Source organism: Aulostomus chinensis, chromosome 7, assembly GCF_037954235.1.
Source record: "Aulostomus chinensis isolate RoL2024-O1b breed Wild chromosome 7, RoL_Achi_v1.0, whole genome shotgun sequence".
NCBI classification, from domain to species: domain Eukaryota; kingdom Metazoa; phylum Chordata; class Actinopteri; order Syngnathiformes; family Aulostomidae; genus Aulostomus; species Aulostomus chinensis.
In genome coordinates this window covers 29,228,358-29,243,362 of record NC_141326.1, presented here as the reverse complement: position 1 = coordinate 29,243,362, position 15,005 = coordinate 29,228,358, and the positions used below count along the sequence as shown (strand labels likewise).

At 48.3% G+C, this 15,005-nt stretch overlaps 1 protein-coding gene and 1 long non-coding RNA gene across 3 annotated transcripts in view; one reads left to right on the top strand and one right to left on the bottom strand.

Annotated features, from left to right (window-relative positions):
• LOC147259414 (chemokine-like protein TAFA-5) overlaps nt 1-10,925 on the bottom strand; it is a 30,847-nt gene extending 19,922 nt beyond the window's left edge. Inside the window, exon 1 of one of the 2 annotated variants that reach the window (XM_086209798.1) lies at nt 10,013-10,925. In XM_086209798.1, coding sequence (XP_086065924.1) covers nt 10,013-10,103 — 91 coding nt within the window. In that variant the 5' untranslated portion in view covers nt 10,104-10,925. The remainder of the gene's footprint in view (nt 1-10,012) is intronic. The other variant, XM_086209797.1, reaches the window with a different exon arrangement.
• On the top strand, nt 10,615-12,824 carry LOC147259413 (uncharacterized). Its single transcript, XR_015117269.1, has 3 exons — nt 10,615-11,076; nt 11,238-11,796; nt 11,955-12,824. It is a non-coding gene; the product is annotated as an uncharacterized LOC147259413 (long non-coding RNA).
• The last annotated feature ends 2,181 nt before the right edge of the window (nt 12,825-15,005 follow it).

Sequence of the window (15,005 nt, the reverse complement as noted above, 5' to 3'; positions counted from 1 at the left end):
CCATCATTGCTTTCAACAAGAGGTTTGTTAACCATTTGGTTTTGCACCCCTAGTATTTCCATGAGGACCCCACCACCACCACCACCTCCACTAAGTGCTGGCGTCATCCTGCAGGCAGGCAGAGAGACCAGCAGACGCAGGTGACATCATAACCTCGTTGGCGGAGGTAATGAAGCTCATAATTACGCCTGACAGCTTGTATTAACACCACTGCTGCTTTCTGTCTAAATGGACCTCTCAGTTCTGTTAGCCTGGAGGCAGCGCGGAAGCTAATAAAGTATCTCGTCGCCATGATGAAGGTCACCACCTCCTCCTCCTCCTCCCACTTCGAATCCACGCACCTCTGAGCAATCAGCTCTTCACTCTCCTGTGGAAAGCGAGAGCGCGAGAGAGAGAGAGACAGAGAGAGGGCGCTTTAACCTTCTTCTCTCCTGAGCGAAGCCTTATCTGTCATCAGGGTCAAAGGTCAGAGGCTGGAGGCACACAAAGTAGGAGTATTTGATCAGAATAAAAGGAGAATGAGTGAAGTACTTTCAGGTATGCGCTGCACTTCACCCTCCACTGTGCCTGCCCTCCTGCTCTCAGCCTCAGTCTTGTGACCCCTGGTCAACGCCAGGAACCAGCACAGATCTTTAAAACATCCCGTTATCGTCCTACAGCGGTGTGATGATGGCGTTGTGGATACCTGGGTCTCCTGTGACGTCAAGCGCTCCTTCCAGCGTCAGGCAACCACAGACTCTCTACACTGTTCAGCGCTCTGGACAGATTTGTGAGCGCACGACTGCGGCCTGCTCACTCTTCAGCTGAACTTTTTCTGTCAATGATCCTGAACCCTCTGTGCTGCGGAGCCCAGACCTGCTGCAGCGAAGCCCGAGAGGTTTCTGCAGTAATTGGAATTCACTCTGCATGTAGATGATCTGAGATGCGCCGCTCTCTAACAGGTATCCCATGGTAACAGCAGACAGCAGCAGAGCAGTGGCGAGGATCTGTTTGCTCATTAGCTGCAGCTCATCTCCAGCCGTCTTTAATACCCCGGCTGCTGCGGAACATTGGCAGGAAAACATTATTGTTCCTCACCGCCGTCAGTCTGAGCAGAGGATGCTGGGAGAAGCTGGGAATATCACCGAGGAAACAGAGCATGAACTTAATGATACGCTCAGAGAAGCAAAAACCCTGAAACCCAGCGCAGGTCTGGAGTCGTGTGTTAAAACTTTGAACTGCTGGACGTCTTCTGAGGTTTAATCAGCTGAGAGTTTACAACACCGGGACAAAATGTCCGACAGCGTCTTCCATGAGAAGAGGATGAACACGATGCATTAACTGTCCGTAAATACCAGCGACTCTGGGTAACACGTTACAAACGTAGCGTTTACCGAGGAACGTAAACTTCTCATTACATTTCTGTTACTTTTTACAGTTACAGTGTCCAGTAACACGTTAGCACCTGAAATTAACCCCCTTGTTATTCATTCTGGGTTTATTTTGCCCTACGTGATTGATGGCAGTGAAAGGCCACAGGAAGCTGCCGCTGCGGCACCGTGAACACCTTCCCCTCTGAGGATTTATAATCCAGCCTGGTACTTCACTGATTTTAGGAGTCTTTGCACAATAATCCATCATGATATTGAACTTCCTTTGTGAGATGCAATCCAATTTTTGGCACTGAAAATGGCCCTGTCACTGCTGCGTTCACGTCACGTGAGGCTGTTGACCAATGGGAGCTGTTACCGGAGCCCGGCTGAGGCAGTAAAAAGTCGTGGGTAGCGGAGTTTGATTGCTTATTCGAATCTTCTCTCAAGCTGCTCAGCCGGGGGGGGGGGGGGGGGTCAGCTACAGTCTACCACTCCAGACAGCAGCTGATAAGAATGAGCAACAATTCAATAGGAGATCAATTATCATGCCTATCAAGCCACAATCGGGGCAGCTTGGAATGTGACGTGACTGTAAACAGCATCTCATGACTCGGAGCCGCTGCACCCTGGAGCAGCAGAGCCATAATGACACTCAGAGACAGAACACTGACCAAGGGGCCAGCAAGCCGGCAGCATACGACCGCCAGCCTAAGATGAGCTGACGTCTCACTGACACTTCCATGGATGAGCACGATTAATGATGCCTTCAGGGTCACGTGCACACTGGGAACTCCGATGTCACAGGCAGAAATATCAGACTGCTGCTTGTTCTGACTACGGAGCAGCAGGTTTCAGGAGGTCGAGGTGACTGTTGATGCCACTGGCATGGCAGCAGGTACATCCTAGTAATGTATCAGTCAGTTAACATTGCAATATTTCCACCCATCACAACTTTGATGACATAATTAAGATGATGATCGTTGCCGTCTTGGAGCACATCCTGCTGGATTTCATTCAGGACACTTGCTGAAACAACCCAACCTGCACAGCTGAGGACGTAACCTCTACGAGCTGCTGGAAAATTCCAGTTGAGACGCCAAACAAGAGCCCAAGGAATCGGGGGGGGGGGGGGGGGGTGCTGTCACCCCACTGATCATCTCAGTGTGAAATGATTTGACGAACACAAGTGCAGAGTGAATGTAATTCGCTCCCACTCCTTGTTTACCCTCTCTTTTCTCAGCCTTCTGATGGAGCTCATTTGGATCCTGGAAGCGATCCTATTATGCAGCAGACACGCGACTGTGCCTGCGGTGTAGAAAGCTTACCTAAAGAGCCCTCAGATTCCATTAATTCTCAATGCTCCATTATGTCAAGCATATATTCATGGGAATTATCAACACAATGTGTCTGAATTAAAGAGAAAAACCAGCCGCTGAGAGGGAAAAACACAAACAGAAATTAGCGAAGCAAAAAGCTGCAGAGGGTGTAATTGGATTTGAATAAATTCATCTGGAGGAGGAACGTCACCGAGTGATTCAACTGCCAGCAGCTCCGAGCGAGCCGCCGGTTTCTTTCTCCATTTCAACTCACTTCACACTCCCGGGTGCACGAGCAAACATGTCCTCGCCCCCGAGACAAGAGAAGTCTCTGCAGAGGTAAAACTGAGAGAAACCAGAGGGGCTGAACGTCGGAGACTAAAGAGAGCAGCTCAAGAGCCTAACTTGTGCTCAGTTTGTGTAAATCAGGGGGAAGATCACTTTAAAGTGATGTTTCAGCTAAAAAGGGTGTTCAAGTGCTCACAAATAGCTCACAAAACCTTTCGTCCCTCCTGCTGTCTCTTTGTTTATTGTAGCACATACAGTATATTTAGCCTGAAGCTAACAGAGACAAAACTTTCCAAAAATGTTGGTTTACAAACTCTCAATCCAACCCCTGACAGATTAAATCAGTCCTCGTCTGATGAAGCTTTTCACAATAAGAGCTGCTGCAGTATGACAGGAACCGTTCGGCCTCCTGACTGTTGAGTTCCAGCAAACAGCTGTCGGTTTTCAGGGTTTATGACTTCCTGCACAGGCTCAGATCATCTGCTGCTGCTCCAGGCAGGTAAAGAGCAGAGGGTCTTTCACTGCTTGTGTTGTGCATCACATGCTGTGAGGAGCTCTAACACTCAGCCCAAATGCGTCCCGAACAACAACAACATCAGCAACAACTAATTGTATCAGCATCTTCAGATTTGGATTCACCGACCTTTTGAAAGGCAATCTAGTTTTGACAGATTGAAAGTAGGAGGTGAGTTAAGAGAGTGAGCTGACTGTCGCTCGTGTGCAGACACGTGGTGAAGCAGAGCAACACGACCACGCGGTTCAGGCTGGATCAATAAAACCACATCAGAACTAGAAACAGGAACCAGCAGCAGCAGCGCTGAGCTCCTCAGCCTCCTCTGGAGTGACATTATTGGAACCTGTAGGGAACCAAACAATGGTCATGTAAATGCTAGCAATGCTAGTTCTCCATAGCCAGCAAATTAGCAAGAACCTTATGATTCTGCTGCCTATCGGCATGAAATAACGGCAGGATCCTGCACCAAAGACGGCTCAGCTCAGTCCTGATGTGATCCAGCACCGTCTTTCCTGGTCCGGAATCAAGCTTTTATCTAACAGGGCCTCTCAAGTCTTCCTGCTAGAACTGAAGCCACTGGAGTATGAAACTGAAGTATGAAGCGAGTAATAAGGAATATAACCGTAAATCTCTGAGGATTATGGGGGGGAAGTGAATCGATTTGATTCAGAAATGAACAAATTCCTCTGACGCGATGCTGGGACCCCAAACTGTCCTTTTCTCTTAATAACACTTTAAAACCATTGATGTTATTAACGCTGCTGAGGAACAATGGAACTCCTCTGGTCATGAGCCGCGCTCAAACCAACCCCTGCAGAACCGTCACAGGATCGTTGGCGCCGCAAAGGAGCGAAGCACTGACGGATTTCATCCTCATCCTCTTGGAGCTACGAGCCCAGTGGATCACGAGTGCTTTTCCCTCGATTCTCTTCCTGCAGCGATGCCTCAGGACTACGGAGGACATTCAGCAGTTACCATAATTCCAGCATGTTGACGCTGACGCTGAAGCGCTGTTGGTGCGTCAAGGACAAAACTTGACAATGAACAGTTTGTGGTGAGGCTGCGGCCACAAACAAGAGGATGAGCAATAAAGACAGGTGTCCTGTTTCCTTTGTAAGTTACATTTATGACCATAGAGGAGAAGTGTGAGGTCACAGGGTCTCATCAAATAATGAGGAGGGAACCAGAGGATGCTGACACAAAGCTTTGCGAGGGGGGGGGGGGGGTTATGCCTTTACTCTTTTATTTAACTACCAAACACACCTGCACCCGTCTGTGCACCCACGGGTGGTCTTAGGAGGACATCTGTCTCCTTGCTGTCTTGATTCAGCTCAAAGCCTTTGTGCCATCCTCTGCTGTATTTTTCCAACAATATCAAATACTAAAAACGACAGTATGAATAGTTTTCATGATTAAAATGAAAGTTGGAAGACACAAAGAAAAAAACGCACCACGTTCATAATATATTCATGTTTCCATTTATATTTCATAGCCACAAAAATGTGTAAGAGCGGGTTTAAAGGGTGTTTTAATCTGAGAACTGTCGTCATACAACGAGGAACTCTCCAAGGAAGGAGAGCTTCTGAGATATTTTTAGAAAGATGAGCCAGAAGTCGTTGCCTCAGCAGAAAATGTTCTTAAACTTGTCGGATCCATTTAAATTATCACACGCCGAGATGCAGGTGAGGTCGAAGAGGACGCGCCCAAAACGCAGCCGCCATCAGTCCAGACACAACGGACCGAACCCGGCTGATCAGGCTTCCTTTCACTGGACACGACCCAAACCTGAGGATGCCTTGACGAAGGCCTCGAGTGTAGAACACAAGTTCTGTAATTCTGGCTCTGTTCTGTCCTGTTCTACACTGCATTTATGACCCAAGCTTCTTTATTTCTATCAAAAACTGGACTCACGGCCTTCAGAAGAAAGGCTTGTTTGCTTCAGACTTAATAGTCCTTTTATATTCATGAGAGTTGAGATGCGATGCAGGGGAGAGGCTGAGGTGAGTAAATCATCTGCGAGGAACAGATCGTCGTCTTTAGTGAACAAGGATGATTCACAACGGGCTCCTCTCAGTCTGTTGGTGCTAATTTGAACACCTAAGATTCTTGGTGTCCTTTCGTTTGGTTCTTCTGCAGCTTTAAAACAACACAACTGTCCGTCCCACTTCTGTATTCTCATTATTACCATGTTCACACACACACACACACACACACACACACACACACACACACACACACACACACGCGGGGCTTTTTTCATTTCCATCCCCGCAGCAGCGACGATCACTCAACAGATCGATTCACTGACTAATTAGCTAAGGTGACTGATTTACCTTGTTGATACACGATGCATCACTTCAGGGTTTGTTTGTTTTGAAATGCTGCTTTTCTTTGTCAGGGATGAAGATCAGCGCGTCGTTCTGGGGGGCAGTGAGACGGTGAGAAGACGTCCACCTCACATTTGTCTGACATTAACAGAGTAAATTAATAACTCCTCGTTAAAGCAGCCATGCTGAAGTCAATCTGATGTGATTCCACAGACATGCTCATGAAGTATTTCTCATTACTGTCCACCTCAGCATGCCTGTGTGAATGTACTGCATGTGAGGAAGTATTTCTGTAGATAGAAGTATCCATAAATGTGGCGTATATTTTCTGTTTCTGAAAGCACAGTAGCCTTATCTTCCTCAAACAGAGTGGAGGGGCGGAGCCTGGGCCAAGAAGAACCAATTAAATGCTAGGGTAGAGCAGTCACAGCGCCACCTGGTGGAAATAGGAAATGACATGTTTTGGTTTGTTTTTTACACCTTTAAGTCTTCGTCGTAGTGGGTCGACCAGATCCTCTCAGATGCGGTCAGAACCTCTTTTAGAACTTGGTGACGGTCACTGTGAAGACTGAGAGGTTACCGTGGCGAGGAGGCGGCCATCTTTGATATCTGACCAGAACAGTAAACTGTAGTCACTGGAGTCACATGTTCAGACCCTTGATGAGAGTCCTGAAGAGTCTACAAGCTGAGTTTAAGTCACATGACATCCCACGACTTTGTGTGGTCTTCACCTGGTGTGCCGCTACATTACTTACAGGAAGTGTGTGTTCTCTAGCACCGCCTAGTGGACACAGGAAGCGATGTTAGTCTGCTCCTACATTAAAGATCCAAACATGAACAGGTTTCACCTCCCTCCCTCCTTACAAACCACACACACACACACACACACACACACACACAGGGAGCTCTGTGGGCATACGGGGGGCCTCTTGTTGTAGCTTTAATTAGAACCCAAACATAAATGTGCCAGGGGACCAAAATGGCTGCAGGTTTTGCCAAGTTCACCTTGGCGGAGGTGTTTGGTGAGGCAGGCTCTGGCCACTCCCTCTTCCACTGCAGTAACTCCTGTCTCCCTAAAAGCCTGGTGACCTGCAACCCCCCGCCATTGTCTCTCACACGTAACTCACGTAACACAAGCGTTGATCTGCTTTCACACCGACGAACAAGAAGCACCGCCACTGAGGAGGAGTGTTTGGTGTCCCACTGATGTTCCGTTGCATTCCACGGAACATGGAACCTAAAACTTCAGTTTAAGTTCCCGCGAGAGCAGAAACACAACCGCAGTGGCGCTAAACACTGCACAGGTGTTTCAGTCTTTCTCCTTTTCTCCCTGTCAGTCAGCCGTAACAACAAGCTCTCCGTGTTTTGCCCTCAAACGCCGAGCGCAGCAGCAGCAGCACCACAGCAAACACACAAGCCAGAGGATGCAACCAGTGGGGACCTGGATTCAGAGTCAACATGATAGAAAATCAATGACAATATCAGCTCCGGCGCTTCACCCGCCGACTTCAATCTCCTGCCACACACATCATAAACTGAGGGTCGTCACCTGCCCAGCTCTCCTCGAGCCACGGACACGGGTGCCTCGGTTCAATGTAATGTAATTAGCAAAAGAAATATGCAGGCCTTTGTAAAGCTGACCTCTGGTGCATGTGTGTGTGTTTGTGTGTGTGAGAGACGACCGAGACGAGGCCACAGAATTCCATCGACTTCCTGATCCGTTTGATTTCAGTTTGACTCTGTGATTTCTCTAAAGCTCCCGCGTCTCCGCGGCGACTCCTGCTCTCCTGTCTCATCTCTCTGACAGACTTTCCAGACAGAAATAAAAGACTCAGAAAAAAATCCTGGGTCCAGGACTAAGAGATCAGGCTTGTAGTAGCAGTCGCAGTACATGCAGTATTTGTGCTCTGCTGGTGTGTAACAGTCCACTGGACGACTGTCATTGTCCCAGTTTGAACTGCTGTTCCACCCCACCCCACCCCCAGTGGAACCTTGAGAACCAGGCGTGCACATATTTGGGTCTGGCGGTCCGACTAGTTAAAGTGCTTTGTGTGTATTTGAAACATCTTCATCTGACCCTTTCAAACGTCGCTTTGTTCTATTTGAAGGTGAAATTTATCCATAATGTTTTAAGTCATGAGCACATCTGCTGCCTGGGTTACGACCCGTGGCTGCGTTTCTGTCGCCGTCACTCTAAATCACACCGTATTCCTATGAAGGTGTTTTGTTTTTAACATCCCGTTAGCCGGAGCCGAGCGCTCGCCGTCCTACGCCCTTCCTCCTGAATGTGACCTGGATCTGTTCGCTACGGGGAGGAACTCCTGTGTTTTCATGCTAATTAGAACACTTTGCTTTGAGTCCAGTTAAACACTCGCCAGGGCAAAAACTCCAGCAGGACGTCCATGAATGGAAGCTCCGCCTCGCCAGAGTCAGTGAGTGTGTCTCTGTTTAGCTGATGACCCTCTTACTAATCATTACAGGAGTATTTTTACACAGAAATCCATTTTCTTCCTTGGAAACACGGTTCAAACATTTGGTGACTCACCCTGCACTCAGGGGCGTGCACTAGTCCTCCATCCAATGTAAATGTCTTCTCTGAGTCCGATGTCCTGCCTCTGCATGTCATGTGATGCACCGCAGCCGCCAGAGACCTGCGTGCCCACAGAGTTACAGCGGGAAAAGAAGCGGCTAAAACGGTTGGTTTAAGCTTCACGCGACGCTGGCGAAGCGACTGAAGTCACAATTTGGAAATTTCACGAGTTTGAAGACGCTCAAGATTCATGATTTATCCATATTTGTTGGCAGAGAGCTAACCAGAGCTAACCAGAGCTAACCAGAGCTAACCAGCGACATGAGCCTCACCTTCATCATAACAGCACCAGGAGATCAGAGCCGCTTGGAAATGAACGGACCTTCAACGGTCCTTCGCTCAAACTCTCAGAACTAATTGCTCCGTGTTTGACGCCATTGTTGGACGCACGCAAAGAAACTCAACAGAGCAGCAGAGGAGCTGGACCTGCGTCTCAGCGATGCAGCCGCAGGAAGTGAGACGGCTCGTGTGTGGTGAAGAGGCTGCAGCAGCAGGAGGCAGGCTTTAGTTCGACTGAGTTGCTTTAGTTCGACTAAGTTGCTTTATAACTTTTCCTAAACCAGCTGCTGCAAAGACCCGGTTCTCTGTTCGTAAGAGTTTCAGCAGCAGGTCCTCAAGGCTCCTCCAGGGCAGAGGGAAGATTTCAGAAAACTGTTTTTAGGGTTCACTATGAACATGAGAGGTTTCCTGGTGCGTGGGGTTCATGAACCAGGAGTCCAGCCTGAGCAGACTGAGGTTTAACGCACCAGATCGTTAGCTTCTGGAGTCCTGGACAACCTTCCTCATCTTCTGTCCTTCACAAACAGAACAAACCATAAGTTTAGGCTAATAATGAACTGATGACAAATCATGAAAGGATTAAGACATTGATTACAGCTCCGCTTCTAAATCTAAGTCTCGTGTTACAAAAAAAGCTACAGAAACATTTTACTGAAAAATGATGGTGGAGAATCGAGTGATTGGGTTTGAATTCGTTCCTCCTCTGGCAGGTAAATTGTTTTTCTGATGTTTTTGTTTGTTTTTTTATGAATTTCTTTTCTTTGTTGTTCCTTTTTCTTTAAAAAATTATAATAAATGTTTGTAAACAGCCTTGTGGTTTTTTACTTAATTATTCTAGTGATTTGTCTGTTTTTATGTCATTTGTATCCTGTTTGAAAAGTGCTAGACGTGTGTGTGTGTGTGTGTGTGTGTGTGTGTGTGTGTGTAAGGCATCGTATTCTTATGATCTATATGGATGATATAAATTATAACATAGCAGGTAACAGTAAAGTATTTGTCAGTCTGACGTCACCATGGTCGTGGTTGAGATCCTCTTCGAAGTCACTCCAGAAACATCCTCGGGTCCAGCCCGAACCCGAACCCGAACCCGTACCTCACCTTACTCCACCTGCGTCTGCTCTCCATCTCCCGCCTTTTTGCATTCATCATCATCATCATCATCATCATCATCATCATCATCATCATCTCCCGCACACGCACAGCTGGTGGGCAAACCACGTACGAGTGCGCGCACACAAGTAGACGTTAACCCCGTGCGGAATACCAATCAATCACCGGAGTCCGCCTCGTGGTGGACTCCGGGACCCGCCGGTCTGAGGGTCCGGGATCAGACTACAGAGCCGTACCTTCTTTCAGGATCTGGTTGTGGATGAGAGAGAGCAGGAGGAAGCAGACCGCCGCGGCTGTCAGCGCCCAGGCCAGCCGGTGGAGCTGCATGAGGGAAAGCCGCTCACGGAGCCAAAGAGTCCGAAGTGAGATGATCCGCTGGTGCCTCCTCAGGACGCCACATCCGTCCTGATCCGACCCGGAGACGCGCAGACGCGGGGGGTGGGGGGCATCCCCCGGGTGGGCAACAACTCACCGGCCTGGGGACAATTCCAGAGTTCAGCTTCTATGCCACAGGGAGGATTTTCTCACTCCTCATCAGGTGCCGGGGTCCTCGCCGAGCTCCGAGGGTCCGCAGCGGGGGCCCCCCGCCACTGCAGCATCAAAATACAGCGCCTGCTCCGAACGACTCCCTCCCCGGCTTGCGACTCTACAGCTCTCCGCGCCTCCGACCCTCCCGGAGTCCGCCCGTCCGCGTAAATCCCTCCAGAGAAGTGAGAACTGACACCGGGCTCGTCTGGAGCTGCTCAAGGGACATGTTGCACCGCCCGCTGCCGGGTGTCCCGGTCCGTGCCCCGGCAGCCCGGTGGAGGAGGAGAGCGATGGAGGAGGAGGTGAAGCTACTGCCTCCGGGTCTGAAGACTCACCGCGAACTGCAGCGGTGTCCTCTCTCTCTCTCTCTGTCTCTCTCTCTCTCTCTCTCTTTCTCACACACACTCACACGCTCTCGCTCTCTCTCTCTGTCACACACACATTCTCTCTCTCTCATACACACACACATTCTCTCTCTCGCTCTCTCTCCCACACACACGCTCTCTCTCTCATACACACACACATTCTCTCTCTCGCTCTCTCTCACACACTCTCTTTGTGTCATGCACACACATTCTATCTTTTTCTCTCTCTCTCTCTCTCTCTCACACACACACACACACACACTCTTTCTCTCTCTCTCTCACACTCTCTGTTCGTGTCTCACTCGGACCCGACACCAGCCGTGTGTGTGTGTGTGTGTGTGTGTGTGTGTGTGTGTGTGTGTGTGTGTTCTAGGAACTTGTGCGTTCTCTAAAGGTGACAAATGCTGGTAAGTCTTTACTATAAGGGTACATTTATTTGATTAACAATTATTAATAAATAATACGAATGATACCAATCATGTTAATTTTACTGGTTACATGAGGGATGGTCAGTTATTCTTATTCAGAATTTTACAGAACATTGCAATGTTCTTGCTTCCTTTTGTAGGAATGAACGTTCTGCAGTGCTTCAGGTTTTTGTTTCTTCCGGATCCCCATTTGTCTTCACCTCAGTGAAAACCGCTCTTCCTGGGGTCCAGACACGCCTACATACAGTCGACTAAAACATAACACAATGAGATTTGAGCATCGAATCATAAAAATACAACAAAGCAAACAGAAATACAAAAATACATTCGATCATAAAATAGGCTGCACGGTGGAGCAGTGGTCCTCACTGTGGCCCCCCAGCAAGAAGGTTCCAGGTTCAGACATGGGGTCTTTCTGGGTGAGTCTCCATGTTCTCCCTGTTCCTGCTGGGTTCTCTCTGGTACTCCAGCTTCCTCCACAGTCCAAAGACATCAAGAGGGACCAGGTTAATCCAGACTCTAAATTGACCGTAGGCGTGGCTGGGAGAGCCAATGGTTGTCTGTCTCTATGTGTTGGCCCTGCCATGGACTGGTGACCCGTCCAGGGGGAAGGCTGCTGGGATAGGCTCCACCCCCACCACTCTGAACAGGAGGAGAGGGAGAACATGGAGGAATGGATCATAAAATAACTCAAACAAAGTAAGCTTGGTTTATTCTGTGTTTCTAAGGTGAAGCTCAGTCATTCAAAAACACTGTTCTTTAATTAACACCTGAGCTCATGTGGTTGCTGGGTGGAACGTCTCCAGGACGTTCATGGGGAGGTTTTTGTTGTTATTTAATTCTCGGTCTCTCTGCAGAGCCCCGGAACATTTGCAGAAGAGACCGGGGGATCTTTCCCTGAGGTCTCAGAACCCTTTGAACAACCCTTCATGCAAGTCTGGAGTTGAGCTCTAGGAGTGCGTCTCATTTGGCCTCAGACCTCTGATTGGTTCGGTTCTCACGACACTTCATTTTGACAGCCATGTTGAAGAAGGTCAGTTTACTGTTGCTACGCTCATCAGGAAGCAGAGTGCCAAGAACCCTGTGACTGATAGGACCACTTTCGAACTACAAGAGAGGCTTTTATCTTCTCAGGACTCTGGAGACATCAGTGGAACCGTTCACGGACCAAATAATGGTTTGTTTGGGGTTTTTTTGGTCCTTGCACCAGCTTTCGGGAACATTCTCCAGGAGACGCTGGAACCACCTCCACTCGGTCTGTTAAGCTCAAATGTGCAGCGATTCCGTTTGTTCCGCGTATTTCTTGAAGCAATTTGACCTCAGAAACACGCCGTGACGCGACGCATCGTGAACTAAAAAACACTCCTGACCAAAAGCCCCTGGCAGGATGAAGGGACACACTTTTAGTTCCAGTTATCCTAAGTTCAGGCATTCACGATACACTGGAGGTTTGACGAGACTCCTTTTCGGCAGAAGTGCCTTCAGGGTCTGCGATGAAATAAAAGCAGGTTTTTATGTCACTTCTATTAACTTCTATTAATCCAGCAGCTGCGGTCCTCCTGCCTCATCATCCACTGTGAACTGACTGTGATTTAGAATCTGAATAATCCTCGGCAGCAGGAGAGTCTCAGTCAACGTGCTGCTGCTGCTGCTGCTGTTGGCTGCTGTAGTAAAAGGAAACCAGATCCTGCAGTCGTCGGCGAGCAGCCGTGACATCATGAATTATTACCGCAATCTGCCAGCCAACGACTCTTTTTATGTTTTCTCTGAACTCAGATGTTATTGTGGTTCGACTCTGCAATCTGCTGCTCTTTAGATTCTGCTCTAATTACAGTGTTGTTTACCATAAAGATGTAAATTATTCAGAGTTTCTGAAGCTGCAGTCCCAGTGTTTAATCATACACACCACATTTTCCATGCGTTCAGGCCAATTTGCTGCTGTCTGCACCCTGGATGATGCTGATTACAGCTTGTAAACATGTTCATTTGTAACATGTTCTAAATTCATACAGACGGCTATGAAGACAATTACACCCCACTTAACGCTGATAAAATAATCCTTAAGGAAGTTGCAGATGATTAATAACAAATCCCACCAAGAGCTGCAGCGACTCATGGAACTGAAGGAAAGTTAATGTTCTGACAATCAATAGTCATCAGCTGCAGCCCCAGACTGATCGGAAAAATATATAGGTTACGTATGTGTGTGTGTGTGTACATATGTATACATACACACAGATATATCATATATATATATATATACAACCAAAAAATGAAATAATAATGAGCTCATTAATAAATCAGGCACCGAGTTGTTTCTGAATTTGACTGTTTCCTCTTTTCCTACTGGGCTTTACTTGACACGTCAGCAGAACAAAACCAGAGCTGAAACGCATCCGCTTTCTAGCACAGAAACAAACCTTCTGTCCTGGACATGTTTTGAATAATTGTTGGTTCAGGTTCATTCGCTAAAAACTGCGGTCAAACCGACTCAGGGATGGATTCACGGAAGCATGCTGATCTGCTACAAGCGGGTTTCTCCCGGAGACAAACCTCCACCTGGTTTGATGAAAGTGGAGCCGGGAGTTCTGGCGTCATCCTGCTGGGAGGCGAGCAGCAGTGAGAAGACAAACCTCCATGGAGGAGATGAAGTGAGGTGTCAGCGTGATGTTGTGTATGGAGCAGCTCGGAGCCATCTGGAGGCATCATTTTCATTCGTCAAACACCACCTGATGCACATTGTTTGGAGATGAATGATGGTTGATGAAAGTGTCGGCTGGTGATGGAGACGCCGGATGACGGCTGGGGCAGCTCTGAAGCCTCCTGCCCGTCTGTCTGAATGAATCCATCCTCCTGATTGATTGTTCAGCCTGAGAGGGGTCCGGGATTCGCTCCCAGACTCTTATCAAAACTCTCAGCAGGGCTGCGTCTGTCAGAGCCGCTCCGTCACCGCTGCCCTCCTGCTTTGATGGGGGTTCCTCTCTGGGTCTCTGGCTGCCGTGATTATTGCTGATGTTTTCCTGCCATCGATTAACTTTCCACAGAGCCGTCAGTTAGAGGCCGGACGTGTCATCTGAGAAGCGTCTGGAGAGAGAGATCAACACAAACACTGTCAGGACTCATCTGGTGTCCTGTAACAGCAGGAAATGGAAACTGTCCGTTTGACAGGATGAAGTGTCAGAGCCCAGATGAAGACTGTTCAGTGACCGGTGACGGAATCTGGAATAAACACCTGGCAGAGACCCGTGACCACAACACCTCGCCGCCAACATGGTGGCTGATCGGACTCTGAGGGCTCCGGAACCCAAGATTGTGTTTCAGCGATTGATTCTTGGAGGTTTTTGCGTTTCTCACAGCAGTGAAAACATTCAGCAGGTCTAGAAAAGTCTGGCTGAGCCACTGCTCAGGAGGAGAATAATAAAAGTCAGTTTCACTCAGCAGCAGGAGCACGGAGTCACTAAAGTTGGACCGAATTAAATCCCCAAATCATCCACTGTTTACTTCTTTTATTAGCATTTCCACTCTGGACTCGGGGCGCCGTGAGCTCGTCCTCTGCTTGTTGAAACTGTGCAAATGATTGACGATGAATTGTGGAACGCGCAGGGTTCCCTTTGAAGAACGGTGAATACATGAGAGAACAGTGTTCAGAACACTGAGCATCAGACAGATGAGGGACTACGGAGGCCTGGAGGAGCCACGCACAGAGATATCATCATTATTAAAATAATTTCAGGTGACAGATAAACCTTCTCCCCCAATGTAGTTACTTTGAGGCAACAAGATAGCTTCTTACCTAAACTGAGGGAATCTTGTGGAAGTGGAAGGATGGAGAGATGAATGATGGAGGGATGGAGAAGTAAAGAGCGTTGACGTTAAGGGACAGGTAAGGTAAGTCTCCATGAATTAAA